Consider the following 14,932-nt stretch of genomic DNA (forward strand, 5'->3'; position numbering starts at 1 on the left):
CAGGTGCATGGCAGATGCAGTTTAATGTGGGTAAATGTATGGTTATCCACTTTGGTGGCCAGAACAGGAAGGCAGATTACTACCTCAATGGAATCGATTTATGTAAAGGGGCAGTACAGAGAGATCTTGGTGTTCTTGTACACTAGTCAATGAAGGCAAGCATGCAGGTACATCAGGTAGTGAAGAAGGCTAATAGCATGCTGGCCTTCATAACAAGAGGAATTGAGTATAGAAGCAAAGAGGTGCTTCTGCAGCTGTACAGGGCCCTGGTGAGACCACACCTGGAGTACTGTGTGCAGTTCTGGTCTCCAAATTTTAGAAAATACATTCTGGCTACTGAGGGAGTGCAGCATAGGTTCACTAGGTCAATTCCTGGAATGGCAGTATTACCTTACACTGAAAGACTGAAGCGATTGGGCTTGAACACCCTTGTGTTTTGAAGATTGAGAGGGGATCTGATTGAGACGTATAAGATTATGAAAGGATTGGATACTCTGGCAGTAGGAAACATATTTCCACTGATGGGTGAGTGCCGATCCAGAGGACACAGCTTAAAAATACGGTGTAGACCATTTAGGACAGAGCTCAGGAGAAATTTCTTCACCCAGAGAGTGGTGGCTGTGTGGAATGCTCTGCCCCAGAGGGCAGTGGAGGCCCACACTCTGGATTCATTTAAGAAGGAGTTGGATAGAGCTCTCAAAGATAGTGGAATCAAGGGTTATGGAGATAAGGCAGGAACAGGATACTGATTAGGAATGATCAACCATGATTATATTGAATGGCGGTGCAGGCTCGAAGGGCTGAATGGCCTACTCCTGCACCTATTGTCTATTGTCTATTGTCTAACCAACGCTTCTACCGTCTCTACAGCCACTTCTTTTACATCACACAACATTAGTTATCGGGTTCAAGGGACCTGTCAGCCTTTAACATCATGAATTACCTGGGTGCATTAGCCCTCTTGATCTACTGATTGTGTTAAGTTCCTCCCTCCCTTTAAATGCCCCTCAAACTATATTAAGAAGATAGCTTAGACCCTAATACTTTCTTATTTTAAGGGCATTAGGTTCCAGATGCAATTTGACTGATCAAACGACCAGGCTTGAAGTAAAACATACTTTATTCAAACACTATAGTTAAAATGCAACAAAAGAAAGAAGAAATTGGAATAACTTAACACTATTGGAAAACTTATCAGAATAACGAATTAGATTAGATTAGATTACTTACATTGTGGAAACAGGTCCTTCGGCCCAACAAGTCCACACCGACCCGCCGAAGCGTAACCCACCCATTCCCGTACATTTACCCCTTTACCTAACACTACAGGCAATTTAGCATGGCCAATTCACCTGACCTGCACATCTTTGGACTGTGGGAGGAAACCGGAGCACCCGGAGGAAACCCACGCAGACACGGGGAGAATGTGCAAACTCCACAGTCGCCTGAGTCGGGAATTGAACCCGGGTCTCTGGCGCTGTGAGGCAGCAGTGCTAACCACTGTGCCACCGTGCCGCCCACTAATTATTTAACTACTAAACAGTAACTGTTCCAATACAGTAACATCGCATAAACACACCCTTGGCAAAGGCAAATTCAGTAACATAGATTGTCTCACAGGCAAAACATCAAGAGAAAACTCCAAGAGAAAATTCTGAGGCGGAGAGAGAGAGAGTAGCAGGGAAAGATGTACAGCAGCTTCCAAACTCAGCTTCAAGACCCCAGCAACCGCTACTGAAAAACAAAAACTAAAACTAGAGGGCAACATGGTGGCTCAGTGGTTAGCACTGCAGCCTCATAGCACCAGGAACCTGGGTTTGATCCTAGCCTTGGCTGACTGTCTGTGTGAAGTTTGCACATTCTCCCTGCGTCTGCGTGGATTTCCTCCAGGTGCTCCACCTTCCTCCCACAATCCAAAAGACGTGCAGGTCAGGCGGATTGGCCATGCTAAATTGCCTCTTAGTGTTTGGTGCGTTAGTCAGAGGGAGATGGGTTTGGGTGGGTTGCTGTTTGGAGGGTCAGTGTGGACTTGTTGGGCCGAAGGGCCTGTTTCCACACTGTAGGGAATCTAATCTAAAAATCCTGGTTCTGTGGGAGCTGGACCTCACCCATCCAGGCTGCTTCTATTGTTCCAACTTTTTAAAAATCCAATGGCCTCGTAAGCTGTTTACTTTATCGGATGCAAGTAAGCAGCTCTGTACCTCATTATAAAACCTCTGTTCAAATATTTAAAAAAAGGATAATATACCCTTCTTAAAGCCATGGTAATGTCACACGTTTTCATCTTGATTTTTGACCATTCTTGAATTTTTTTTGTCTCCTATAAAGTTTAATGCAAAATACTTCTTTAAAGTCTCGGGTTGGCTTGTTTGTTTCTTATTATTCATTCCTCAGTCTCACCACCTCACTTTAGCCATTCTTTTCCATGTTAGATACAGAAATGAAATAATTGCACAGAGATCAGGTCCCATCACCAAGTTATCTTTTGTTCACTAGTGCACAGTACACTGGCAATGGCCAGCCAGCTCAGAGTCAATTCTCAACTGAGGAGATGCACAAAGGAAAGTGCAGACACTGAAAACCATAGCGCAAGAACTGAGCCCTGCCACAAAATTCACCAGTGGCCTTGCTGGAAAGAAACCAAAAAGAATAGCACACAGGCTACAACCAGCCGGTGAAACCACAGTTCCCTGGTGAGAACTGCAGTACAACAGTAACACGCTAACTGTGAAGATCATCGATCAGGTCTCAAAACAGAACCCATAGTAACAAACTGGCAGTGGCCAGCCAGCTCAGAGTCAGTCCTCAACTGAGGAGATACCAATCTCTTAGTTATATTTTTTTCTGAGGAGATTTTAATCTTCTGCTAATATTTTTTTTTCTGAGGAGATGCTAATATCCTAGCTATATTTTTTTCTGGGGAGATTCTAATCTGGTTATATTATTTTCTGAAGAGATTTTAATCTTCTGGTTATTTTTTTTCTGAGGAGATTCTAATGTCCTGGTTATTTCTTTTCTGAGGAGATTCTAATCTCCTGGTTATATTATTTTCTGAAGAGATTTTAATCTTCTGGTTGTATTTTTTTTCTGAGGAGATTCTAATGTCCTGGTTATTTTTTTCTCTGAGGAGATGCTAATCTCCTAGTTATATTTTTTTTCTGGGGAGTTTCTAATCTGGTAAAAAAAATTTCTGAGGAGATGCTAATTTTCTGGTTATATTTTTTTCTGAAGAGATTTTAATCTTCTGCTAATATTTTTTTCTGAGGAGATTCTAATGTCCTGGTTATTTCTTTTCTGAGGAGATTCTAATCTCCTGGTTATATTATTTTCTGAAGAGATTTTAATCTTCTGGTTATATTTTTTTTCTGAGGAGATCCTAATCTTCTAATTATTTTCTTAAATTTTTTTTGTTTCTTCTGGTTATACCTTTCTGAGCAGTGGTGGTGGTGGCTGCTTGTGCAGCTGAATACAGCTTTAGTGAAAAGAAAGACATTCAGAAACACAAAAACAAAGAAAGAGAAAAGCAAATGTCTCCTTGTTCAAGAGAAGTCTGGAAATGTGTTGCTGGAGAAGCGCAGCAGGTCAGGCAGCATCTAGGGAACAGGAGAATCGACGTTTCGGGCATTAGCCCTGATTCCTGAAGAAGGGCTAATGCCCGAAACGTCGATTCTCCTGTTCCCTGGATGCTGCCTGACCTGCTGCGCTTCTCCAGCAACACATTTCCATCTCTGATCTCCAGCATCTGCAGACCTCATTTTCTCTTCAAGAGAAGTCTGCTCCAGCAGGACACTGGCTGTGGCCAGCCAGCTCGGAGTCAGTCGCCTGAACTGAAAAGATTCTAATCTCCTCGTTCTATATTTTTTTAAATTTTTTTTCTTCTGGTTATATTGGTCAGCCAAGGCTGTCCTGATTGGCCCAGGTTAACAACCCTAATCAAGTACTACATAGCTAACAAGGTCAACCTGATCCCAATCGTTACAGAAATTTTAATTGACTGCTGTAATATTTCTTTATTGTTCTCTCTCGAGTTCTATTTTCTCCCTCTTTATTAGTTTTGATCATCTTTTGCCAGTTTTTAAAATGTTCCCAATCTTCTGGACTTCCACTAAATTTCACAGCATTGTATTTCTTTCAATTAAGTCCCATCCTTAAGTTTGTTAGTAAATGGCATATCATTCTCATATGGTCCTTCTTTCTCAAGGTAATTTCTTAAATTATAATTTATTAAATATTCCCACAGAGTCTGCCACTGTTATTCTGTTATTGTTCCAATTAATCTATTTTGCCATTTCATTTCCCTCAACTTTGTTTACATACTCCAATAATTACCTTTATTTATATTAAAAACCCCAGTTTCAGACCCACGTTTCTCACCCTCCAATTGAATGTGAAATTCTATCATGTTGTGATCAATTTCACCAACAATTTTCTTTACCTTGAGGTTTACAGTCATACTAAACGTAAGATAAAGTCTAGATTAGAGTGGTGCTGGAAAAGCACAGCAGGTCAGTCAGCATCCAAGGAGCAGGAAAAATGATGCTTCGGGCAAAAGCCCTTAATCAGGAATCACTTCTGCCTAAGTATAAGATAACCTATTCTCTGGTTAGTTTCAGGATGCGCTGTTTGAAGAAATCCTCCGAAAGATAGTCTCTGAACTAATCCTCCAGGCTATTTTTACTAATTTGATTTGTCCAATTTATGTGAAGATGAAAATGATGATTATAATCATTTCAAAACCTTCTTGATGTATACTTGGCCCTAAAGTGCTTCTTCTCTCAGGGGTCTCATTTCCAAGAATGATTTTATGTCCAATGCTATTTCTGATTTGAGTTTGATCCTCTGAGTGAGACAATTTCTCACTCTGGTATTGCTATCATCCTTTATTAACAGAGCTACATTGTCTCCTGTTCCTTTCTCCAAATTGTCAAAACTCCTTGAATATTGAAGTCATACTCAATCTGGAACCAAGTCTCTATAATGGTTTTTCATACCACACTCAGTTTTGTTTTTAAGAAACATAGAATCCCTACAATGTGGAAACAGGCCCTTCAGCCCAACAAGTCCACACTGACCCTCCATAGAGTAATTCATCCAGACCCATCCCCCTACCCTATATTTACCCCTAACCTACACATTTCTGAATACTATGGGACAATTTAGCACGGAAATTCACTTAACATGCACATCTTTGGACTGTGGGAGGAAACCCACACAGACACGGGGAGAATGTGCAAACTCCACACAGACAGTCGCCCGAGGTTGGAATCGAGCCTGGGACCCTACAGCTATGAGGCAACAGTGCTAGCCACTGAGCCACCATGCTACCCCTGTCTGTCATGATTTGGAGATGCTGGTGTTGGACTGGAGTGTACAAAGTTAAAAATCACACAACACCAGGTTATAGTCCAACAGGTTTAATTGGAAGCACTAGCTTTCGGTGCACCGCTCCTTCATCACCTGATGAAGGAGCGTCGCTCCGAAAGCTAGTGCTTCCAATTAAACCTGTTGGACTATAACCTGGTGTTGTGTGATTTTTAACCCCTGTCTGTGATATCAAGCCATCTAGTTTATTATGAACCATGAGTACAATCAGATACAGAGCCTTTAATTCTGTCTATTTAATGACTTTTGCCTACACTGACTTTGTTTCATGCTGCATTTTTATATTCATATGTTCTATCCCTTCCTATCGCTGTCTTGTTGTTGTTGTTATCCAGGTCACATTCCTGCACTATTCCTTTGTCCGGTCTCGATGAATTCCCGAATCGCCCACAAACTGTCTCCCCCCACTATTCAATTTGAAGCCCTTTGTCCAGTTATTCTGATTCACCCAGTCAATGGTCCAAGCAGAGTTCAGGTAAAGGCTGCCTCAGTCGTACAGCTCCCTCTTTCTCCAGTATGTGTACAAGTGCACTGTGAATTCAAACCCATTTTACCCGCACCAATCTTTGAGACTTGCATCCAGCACTCTCTCACACAGTGCTAATTTTCTTGTGGTGTGGATAGTATTGAGTGATTCTGCTTTTGAATTTAGCCGCTAGCTGCCCATATTGTCGAAGCAAAATCTCTTTAAGTTTTGCACCGACGTCATTGTACCTAATGGGCTGCAACAACAGAGGGCACGGTGGCTCAGCAATTAGCACTGCTGCCTCACAGCGCCAGGGACCCAGGTTCAATTCCCACCTTGGAAAGCTGACTGTGTGGCTTTTGCACATTCTCTCTGTGTGGGTTTACTCCCACAATCCAAAGGCGTGCAGGTCAGGTGAATTGACCACACTGAATTGCCCATAGTGTTAGGTGTAGTGGAATGGGTCTGGAATGCTCTTCAGAGGGTTATTGGGCTGAAGGGCCTGTTTCCACACTGCAAGAGATCTAATCTAATCTTTTCCTTCCTATTCCAAGTTTCATTACAGTCTCAAACAGATGTTCTGGAATCAGACAGGCAATAGAGTCATAGAGTCATACAGCATGGAAACAGACCCTTCGGCCCAACCAGTCCATGCCGACCATAATCCCAAACTGAACTAGTCCCACCTGCCTGCTCCTGGCACATAACCCTCCAAACTTTTCTTATTCAGGAACTTATCCAAATGTTTTTTAAATGTTGTAACTGTACCCACATCCACCACTTTCTCTGGCAGTTCATTCTGCACAGGAACCACTTCAATTCAATTCTCTCTGGGTAAAAAATTGCCCCTCATGTCTTTTTTAAGTCTTTCTCCTTGCCCCTTAAAAATATTCCCCCTAGTTTTGAAATCTCCTAGCACAGAGAAAAGATACCTGCCACTCACCTTATCTATGCCCCTCATGATTTTATAAGCCTCTATAAGGGGGATGAGCTGAGATTAGTTCACGGGTCAGCAAAACATCGAGGGCCGAAGGGCCTGTTCTGCACTGTATTATTCTATGTTCTATAAGGTTACCTCTCAACCTCCTACGCTCCAGGGAAAACTACCAACTTTTTTTTTGCTCAAACCCTCCTTTCCTGGCAATATCCTGGTAAATTTTTTCTGAACCCTGCCCAGTTTAATATACTGCCTTGTACAACCTCAGCATAACGTCACAACTCCTATACTCAGAGGTCTGAGCAAGGAAGGCAATTGTGCTCAACACCTTCTTAACCACCATGTCTACCTGTGAAACAAATTTCAAAGATTTATGTATCTGAACCCCTAGCTCTCTCTGTTCTACAACACTACCCAAGGCCCTAGTTTTAATTGTATAAGTCTTGCCTTGGGTTGTTTTACTAAAATGGAATACCTCCCATTTAACCAAATTAAATCCATCTGCCACTCCTCAGCCCATTAACCCAATTGAACAAGATCTCTTTGTATCTTAGAGAACCTTCTTCACTGTCCACTATACCATCAACCTTGGCGACATCTGCAACCATTCTTTCTATAATTCTCATCTAAATAATTTGTATAGATATATAATTTATATTGATATAGATTACACAGACACTCCCACATACTACAGCTGCTAAGCATCAACTATACTGCCACTTTTGTTCTGTTTCATTTCACCAGTTAGGTTTCAATTAATTCATCTTGCAAATACCAGATTAAACAGCTGGGCCAATCTGAAGAGAGAGAGAGAAAATAAAAAATAAATTCATCAGCTACCCATCCACTTAAGGTCTCCCCCAGACTTCTGTTCTTGGCTCTTATGAACTCTATCTCCCTCTTTCGGACAACTTGTGTATGTTAAAGGCCATTCAGTACCTCTGCCTTCAAATGCTCTCACTTCATAGAATCATTGAATCCCTACAGTGGGGGAGCAGGCCATTCAGCCCACTGAGTCCATACCGACCCTCTGAAGAACATTCCACCCACCCCCTACCCTATCCCTGTAACCCTGTATTTCTCCATGTCTAATCCACCTAGCCTGCACATCCCTGGACACTGTGGACAATTTAGCCAATCCCCCCGAACCGGCACGTCTTTGCATTATGAAATATCGAGAGTTAAGCATTTGACCTCTGCACTCAGACAAGCTGCTTCCCGCTTTGTGTGTCTACTTTCATAGAATCACAATGTCATACAGTACAGAAGGGGGCTTTTGGCCCACTGAGTCTGTACTGCCAAAAATACACTATTCCCAACATTATTCCCACTTTTCCACTCTTTATATTCACTGAAATCCAAATGGCCTGAGTCAGCCATTGACAACCATTTCTAACAATACATTTAGTCATCTAAAAGGGCCCTCTTGTGGTACAGTGATAGTGTCCTTACCCCTCAGACTGGGAGAACGAGATTCAAAGTCCTACTTCCTCCAGGAGGTGTGTAATAACATCTGTACAGTCCCAAAGAGATCAACGGTTGGGTTAGAAAAAGAAGCTTTATTAACTAATTGTAGTGTTCTTCTTATTGCAGAACTTGATTGTTCCTGATTAACACTGCCGTTTATTGCAAAAGTTAATTAAAATGATCAAGGCAAACTTAACTAGATTTTAGAAACAGCTCTACATCTTAAAATTGTTTTCATTTACCAAAGGCCTTGAGTTAAGCACCAGGCCTTGCTGCAGTTAGAAACAGCACCTTCATTCTACTAAGCTGCAGTCTGACGTGTTGAGTAGATGACCCATCTTGGATTCCCACTGAGATCTCCACCACCACAGGAACCAATCTTCAGCTAAATCGATTCATCACACACACAGTATCTAGAAGCGGAGTGTCCTGGACACTGCCAAAGTTCTATACCTGACCACATCCAGAATGAGCTGCACTCCCAACAAACTGTTCAATTGCACAGAAGCAGTGTCATCCCACCTGCTACCGTGTAAAATGGCCCAGTTATTGGAATGTCCACAAACCTAATCCAGCCAATTAATGTGCCACCACTCTATTCTTCACCATAACCAAAGTGGCAGAAAGTCCCATCGGTGGTGCCATCATGTGGCACTTCCTCAGTAATAATTTCTTGGATGATTGTGTGCAGTTCTGGGTGCCACGTTTTAGGAAAGATGTGAATGCATTGGAGAGAATGCAGAAACAATTTACTAGAATGGTTTCTGGAATGAGAAGCTTCAGTTCTGAGGATAAACTAAAGACATTGGGGCTGCTCTTATACAGCCATCGAGTCATAGAGTCACATAGAATGGAAACAGACCCTTTGGTCCAACCAGTCATAGAGTCGTACAACACAGAAAAAGACCCTTCAGTCAACTAGTCTAAGCCAAGCATGTTCCTAAACTAAACTAGTCCCACTTGCCTACATGTGGCCTATATCCCTCCAAACCTTTCCTATTCATGTACTTATCCAAATGTCTTTTAAATGTTGTAATTGGACCCACATCCATCAATTCCTCGGGATGTTCATTCCACACGCAAACCACCCTCTGTGTAAAATATTTACCCCTCATGTCTTTTTTAAATCTGTCCCTTCTAACCTTAAGAATGTGCCCCCGGTCTTAAAATCCCACATCCTTGGGAAAAGACAATTACCATTAACCCTCTCTATACCCATCATTATTTATAAATCTTTCTAATGTCGTCTCTCAAACTCCTAGGTTTCAGCGACAAATGTCCCAGAGGGCAGTTCAGAGTCAACCATGTTGCTGTGGATCTGAAGTTACATATAGGCCAGAACAGATGGGACGGCTGTTTGCCTCCCTAAAGGGCATTAGTGAACCAAATGAGTTTTTCCTGACAATCAACAGATTCTTAATCCCAGACTTAACGTCTACCATCTGCCTTAGCAGGATACAAACCCAGACATTACCTGGGTCTCTGAATTAACAGGACCAAGCAATAAGATCACGAGACCATCACCTCCCCTTTGTTTATTGTTGGTGTTTCTTAGCAGAGTGGCCTAGTCCCAGCCATCTTCAGCTGCTTTATCAATGGCGATCCCTCCACTGCAATGATAGAATTGGGGAAATGTTTGCAACAGCAAGACCTGGACAGCAGTTAGCTTGAGCAACAGCATTGATGTGCAAAGGGATCTTGGGGTTCAAGTCCATAGCTCCTTGAAAGTCGCCATGCAAGTAGATAAGTGGTAAAAGAAGGCGTATGGCATGCTTGCCTTTATTGGCTGGGGAATTGAGTACAAGAGTCAGGATGACATGTTGCAGCTTTGTAAGACTTTGGTTAAGCCACACTTAAGTGTTGCGTTCAGTTCTGGTCGCCACATTACAGGAAGGATGTGGAGGTTCTGGAGAGGGTGCAGAAGAGGCTTACTAGGGTGCTGCCTGGATTAGAGGGTATAAGCTATAAGGAGAGGCTAGAAAAATGTGGGTTGTTTTCTCGGGAGGCTGAGGGGAGACTTGACAGAAGCCTATACAATTATGTGAAGTACAGATAAGGTTGATGGTCAGAATCTTGTTCCCAGAGTTGAAATGTCTCAAACTTGAGGGCATGTATTTAAGGTGAGGGGGGGAAGTTCTAAGGAGATGTGCGGGGCAAGTCTTTTATACAGAGAGTGGTAGGAGTCTGGAGCACACTGCTGAGGGTGGGGGTCGAGGCTGATACAATAGGGGCGTTTAAGAGATTTTGAGATAAGCACATGACTATGCAAGGGTTGGAGGGATATGGACCAAGAAGGAATTAATTTAATTTGGTGTCATGTTCGGCACAACATTGTGGGCCGAAGGGCCTGATCCTGTGCTGTACAGTTTTATATTCTGCGTTCTAACACTGAATCTGCCATTATCAACATCTTCAGGGTTACCTATGGTCAAGGGTTAACTGGACCAGCATATTAATAGTGTAACTGCAAGAACAAGTCAGAAAGTGAATAATTTGCAGCAAGTGACTATCCTCTTATTCCTCACAAGTCAGGAGGGTGAGGGAATACTCCCCACTTGCCCCTGGATGGGGGCAGCTCCAACAACACTCAAGAAGCTCGACACCACCCAGGCCACAGCAGTCCGCATGCTTGGCACCACATCCACCACCTTCAACATCCACACCCTCCACCACCAATAGCAGTAGTGTGTACCATCCACAAGATGTGGAGGTGCCAGTACTGGACTGGGGTGAACAAAGTTAAAAGTCACAAGTTATAGTCCAACAGATTGATTTGGAAATACAAGCTTTCGGAGTGCTGCTCCCTTTTAAAGACTCGAGGTTATTGTGTTTGCCTTTGCAGCTGCATCAATTCATTTCTGTAGGCCAGTGGCTTAAGAAAGAGCAAGAATTATTTCTTTATTAACATTATTTCTTTATTTTTCCACTTTTATGTAAAAAAGACTGTAGAAAGGAACTTTTTAACTTATTTCTTTATTTCTGCAACTAAGATTTTGTACCTCAGATGGTGCCGTGTGTGGCAACAGTGTACACTGTTCTCATACTCCTGGATCCCACACTTGAATATATGTCAAATTAAAACCTAAATCCAGATCTAAAGCTAAATCATCAATCTGATTTAGAAATCCTGAACTTATAGTTCATTATACCTGAAACTTTGTACCTGGCATCATAACAGAAACGTGAGTGACTTCAGCATTTACCAAATTGGGATTTTAAGCGTTAATGTGTCAGCTGGAATTAACTCTCAAGGGACGACGAGGTCTCTGCATGCTCGTGCGCTTCCAGCGAGAGAAATGGGTTCAAATAAATACATGAGTTGTGTGACCCTGGAGTGTGTCCAAGTTGAACAAACAATGGGACTTCTCATTTTCATTCTGACATAAATTACAATCAAAGAGGATGTTTTATTTGACTTAGACCTATCCTGATTAATGGCAAAGACCAAAGATGACTGGAGGTAGGACAAATTACAAATAAGCAAATCATCTATTTCACTGAAAGCCTTTCAAATTAAATTCCAGGGACCTCATTTTGAAGGAACAGAAGAGAGTTTGGATTTTGTGAACTCACAGTCTGAGTCATGTGTGGTCAGAGTATCAGTGCAGAAATCCCAGGATTAAACTTCGATGGGAAACATGTTATCTTGTAATTATGTGACACATCCAGCTTCCTCCCTGTCTTAGGCCTGACTGTCAATTTGCATCCTCAACGGTATTGGAAACCCACCTGTGAGCACGAAAACAGACCCTTCGGTCCAACTTGTCCATGCTGTCCAGATATCCAAAATTAATCTAGTCCCGTTTGCCAGCACTTGGCCCATATCTCTGTAAATCTTTCCTATTCATATACCCATCCAGATGGTTTTTAAATGTTGTATTTGTACCAGCCTCCACCACTTCCTGTGGCAGCTCATTCCATACACCCAACACCCTCTGCAAGAAAGAAATTACCCTTTCAGTCCCATTTAGATGTTTTCCCTCTCACCTGATCCCCATGCCCCTACCTGGGGAGAAAGACCTTTGCCTGTTCACCCTAGTCATGTCCCTCATGATTTTATAAACCTCTATAAGGTCACCCCTCAGTCTCCAGTGCTCTGGATATAACAGGCCCAGCCTCTAAATGGACACAATGGGCCAAAAGACCTTTTCCCATGCAGTAATAAATCATAGAATCCCTATAGTGTGGAGACAGGCCCTTTGGCCCAACAAGTCCACATCAACACTCTGAAGAGTAACCCACCAAACCCCTATCCTATGTTTACCCCTTACTAATGCACTTAACTACTCATCCCTGAACACTACAGGCAACTTAGCACATCCAATTCACCTAACCTGCACATCTTTGAACTGTGGGAGGAAACCCACTCAGACAATGTTCAAACTCCACACAGACAGTCGCCTGAGGCTAGAATTAAACCCAGGTCCCTGTGAGGCATCTGTGCTAACCACTGAGCCACCGTGCCACCCCTAACTTTGCAACTTTTCCCTGCTCTTTTAAGATTCTCTTTAAAATCTACCTCTTTGTCACAGTATTTGATCACCATGTCTTCCTAGTCTCTTATATTCCTTTGGGAAGAACTCTTGGCCTTGTGCTACCTTGAAAGTTAAATGCTACAGCTCATTTTGGAACGGAAGGTATGGGGAATATTTTGTCTGTATGTGTGTTAATCTTTCATGGGATGCGGGCATCGCTGCCAAAGCCAGGCCCATCCCTCAAATGCCCAAGGCAGGATTGACTGGTACGAGAAGTCATAGTTTGAAGATATTAGGAGGAAGGTATAAAGGAGACGTCAGAGGTAGGTTCTTTACACAGAGAGTTGTGAGTGCATGGAATGTGTTGCCAGCTGTGGTGGTGGAAGCGAAGTCATTGGGAATATTTAAGCGACTGCTGGACATGCACATGGATAGCAGTGAGTTGAGGAGTGCGTAGGTTAAATTACTCTATTTTACATTAGGATTAAACCACGGCACAACATCGTGGGCCAAAGGGCCTGTTCTGTGCTGTACTTGTCTATGTTCTATGTTCTAAATGCCCCTGGACTGAGTGGCTTGCTCGGACATTTCAGAGGGCACTTCAGAATCACCCACATTGCTGTGGGTTTGGAATCACATGTAGACCAAACCGAATAGGTACAGCAGATCTCCTTCCCTGATGGTGTTTTAACCACAATTGATAGCAGTTTCATGGTCAGCATTAATGTGACCCGTTTCCAATTCCATAATCTTGTTAATTACATGGATATTTCACTCATGCCTACTGAGGGATTTGTACCTATGTCCTTAGATAATTAGCTGGAGCCCCTGGATTATGAATCCAGTGAGGATTCAACTCACCCCACTGCCCCCTCCATTCCCCCCACCGCCCCTGATGCAAGTCAATATGATGCTGAATATCCCTTTCATTGAGACGTGCAGCAGGGATGGCTCAGTGGTAAGCACTGCTTTGGCTGATGGTCTGTGTGGAGTTTGCACTTTTTCCCCATGTCTGTGTGGGTTTCCTCTGGGTCCTCCAGTTTCCTTCCACAGCCCAAGGATGGTGTATACTTGGAAGCATGAGGGTGGATCTAATTGAAACTTACTGAACAGCCTGGACAGGGGGGATGTTGGGATGGCGTTTTCATGGGTAGGAGAGACTAGGGCCTGAGGGCACAGCCTTAGTTTAAAGAGAAATTTAGAATGGAAATTAAGAGAAGCTTCTTCAGCCAAAGAGTGGTGAATCTATGGAATTCATTGCCATAGATGGCTGTGGAGGCCAGGTCATTGAATACATTTAAGACTGAGATAGATAGGTTCTTGAGTATCAAGGGGATCAAGGGTTACAGGGAGAATGGGGTTGAGCAACTTATCAGCCATGATTGAATGCCAGAGCAGATTTGATGGGCTGAATGACCTAATTTCTGCTCCTATGTCTTAAGGTCTTATAGGTTAAGTGGATTGGCCAAGCTAAATTGCCCATAGAGTCCAGGGATGTTCAGGCTAGATGGGTGAGCCATGGGAAATGCAGGATTTTACGATAGGGATGTACGTCTGGGTGAGATGCTCAGTGTAGACTCAATGGCCACATGGCCTGCTTCCACACTGTAGGGATTGGATAGGCACATTGCATTGTAGCTGTGAGACATAACACATCAGTTTTAATATTCTCCCTGGTTTATGTTTCTCTCCCTACAGCATGTTTTACAGTATCCTGACATTATTAATAATTTCCGGCCTATCCTGCGCTGAAGAGACCACTGAACGTGGAGGGGCTCCCGGCGCAGTTCCGTCTCCGGGGAAAGGTCACCGTGGTGACGCGGGCCGGCCACGCAAGGCGAAGGACAAGGAAGCCATCTTGGATTCGAACCAAGCGCTGATCGTCACAGAGCGCCGGAACGTGCGGCGGGATTGGTGCAAGTCCCACCCGCTCACCCAGACGCTGAAGGAGGAGGGCTGCATCAGCCGCACCGTGATCAACCGCTTCTGCTACGGCCAGTGCAACTCGTTCTACATCCCGAGCCACGAGCACGGCGGGGAGCCCTTCCGCTCCTGCTCCTTCTGCAAGCCCAAGAAGTTCAACAGCGTCACCGTCACCTTCAACTGCCCCAGCCTCCGGCCTCCATCGAAACGCAGAAGGATCCAACTGGTGAAGGATTGCCGCTGCATCTCCATAGACTTGGATTAAAGGGGGCGGGGGGGGGT

The 14,932-nt window shown here is 43.4% G+C and overlaps 1 protein-coding gene across 1 annotated transcript in view; it reads left to right on the forward strand.

Moving 5' to 3' along the window:
* The window catches only part of LOC122542950 (gremlin-1-like), a 109,687-nt gene extending 94,772 nt beyond the window's left edge, over positions 1-14,915 (forward strand). The window contains exon 2 of the mRNA XM_043681095.1: positions 14,426-14,915. Within this exon, the coding sequence (XP_043537030.1) occupies positions 14,427-14,915 (489 nt within the window). The 5' untranslated portion in view covers position 14,426. The remainder of the gene's footprint in view (positions 1-14,425) is intronic.
* Positions 14,916-14,932: the final 17 nt, after the last annotated feature.

The sequence above is a fragment of the Chiloscyllium plagiosum genome, chromosome 41, assembly GCF_004010195.1.
Source record: "Chiloscyllium plagiosum isolate BGI_BamShark_2017 chromosome 41, ASM401019v2, whole genome shotgun sequence".
In the NCBI taxonomy this organism is placed as follows: domain Eukaryota; kingdom Metazoa; phylum Chordata; class Chondrichthyes; order Orectolobiformes; family Hemiscylliidae; genus Chiloscyllium; species Chiloscyllium plagiosum.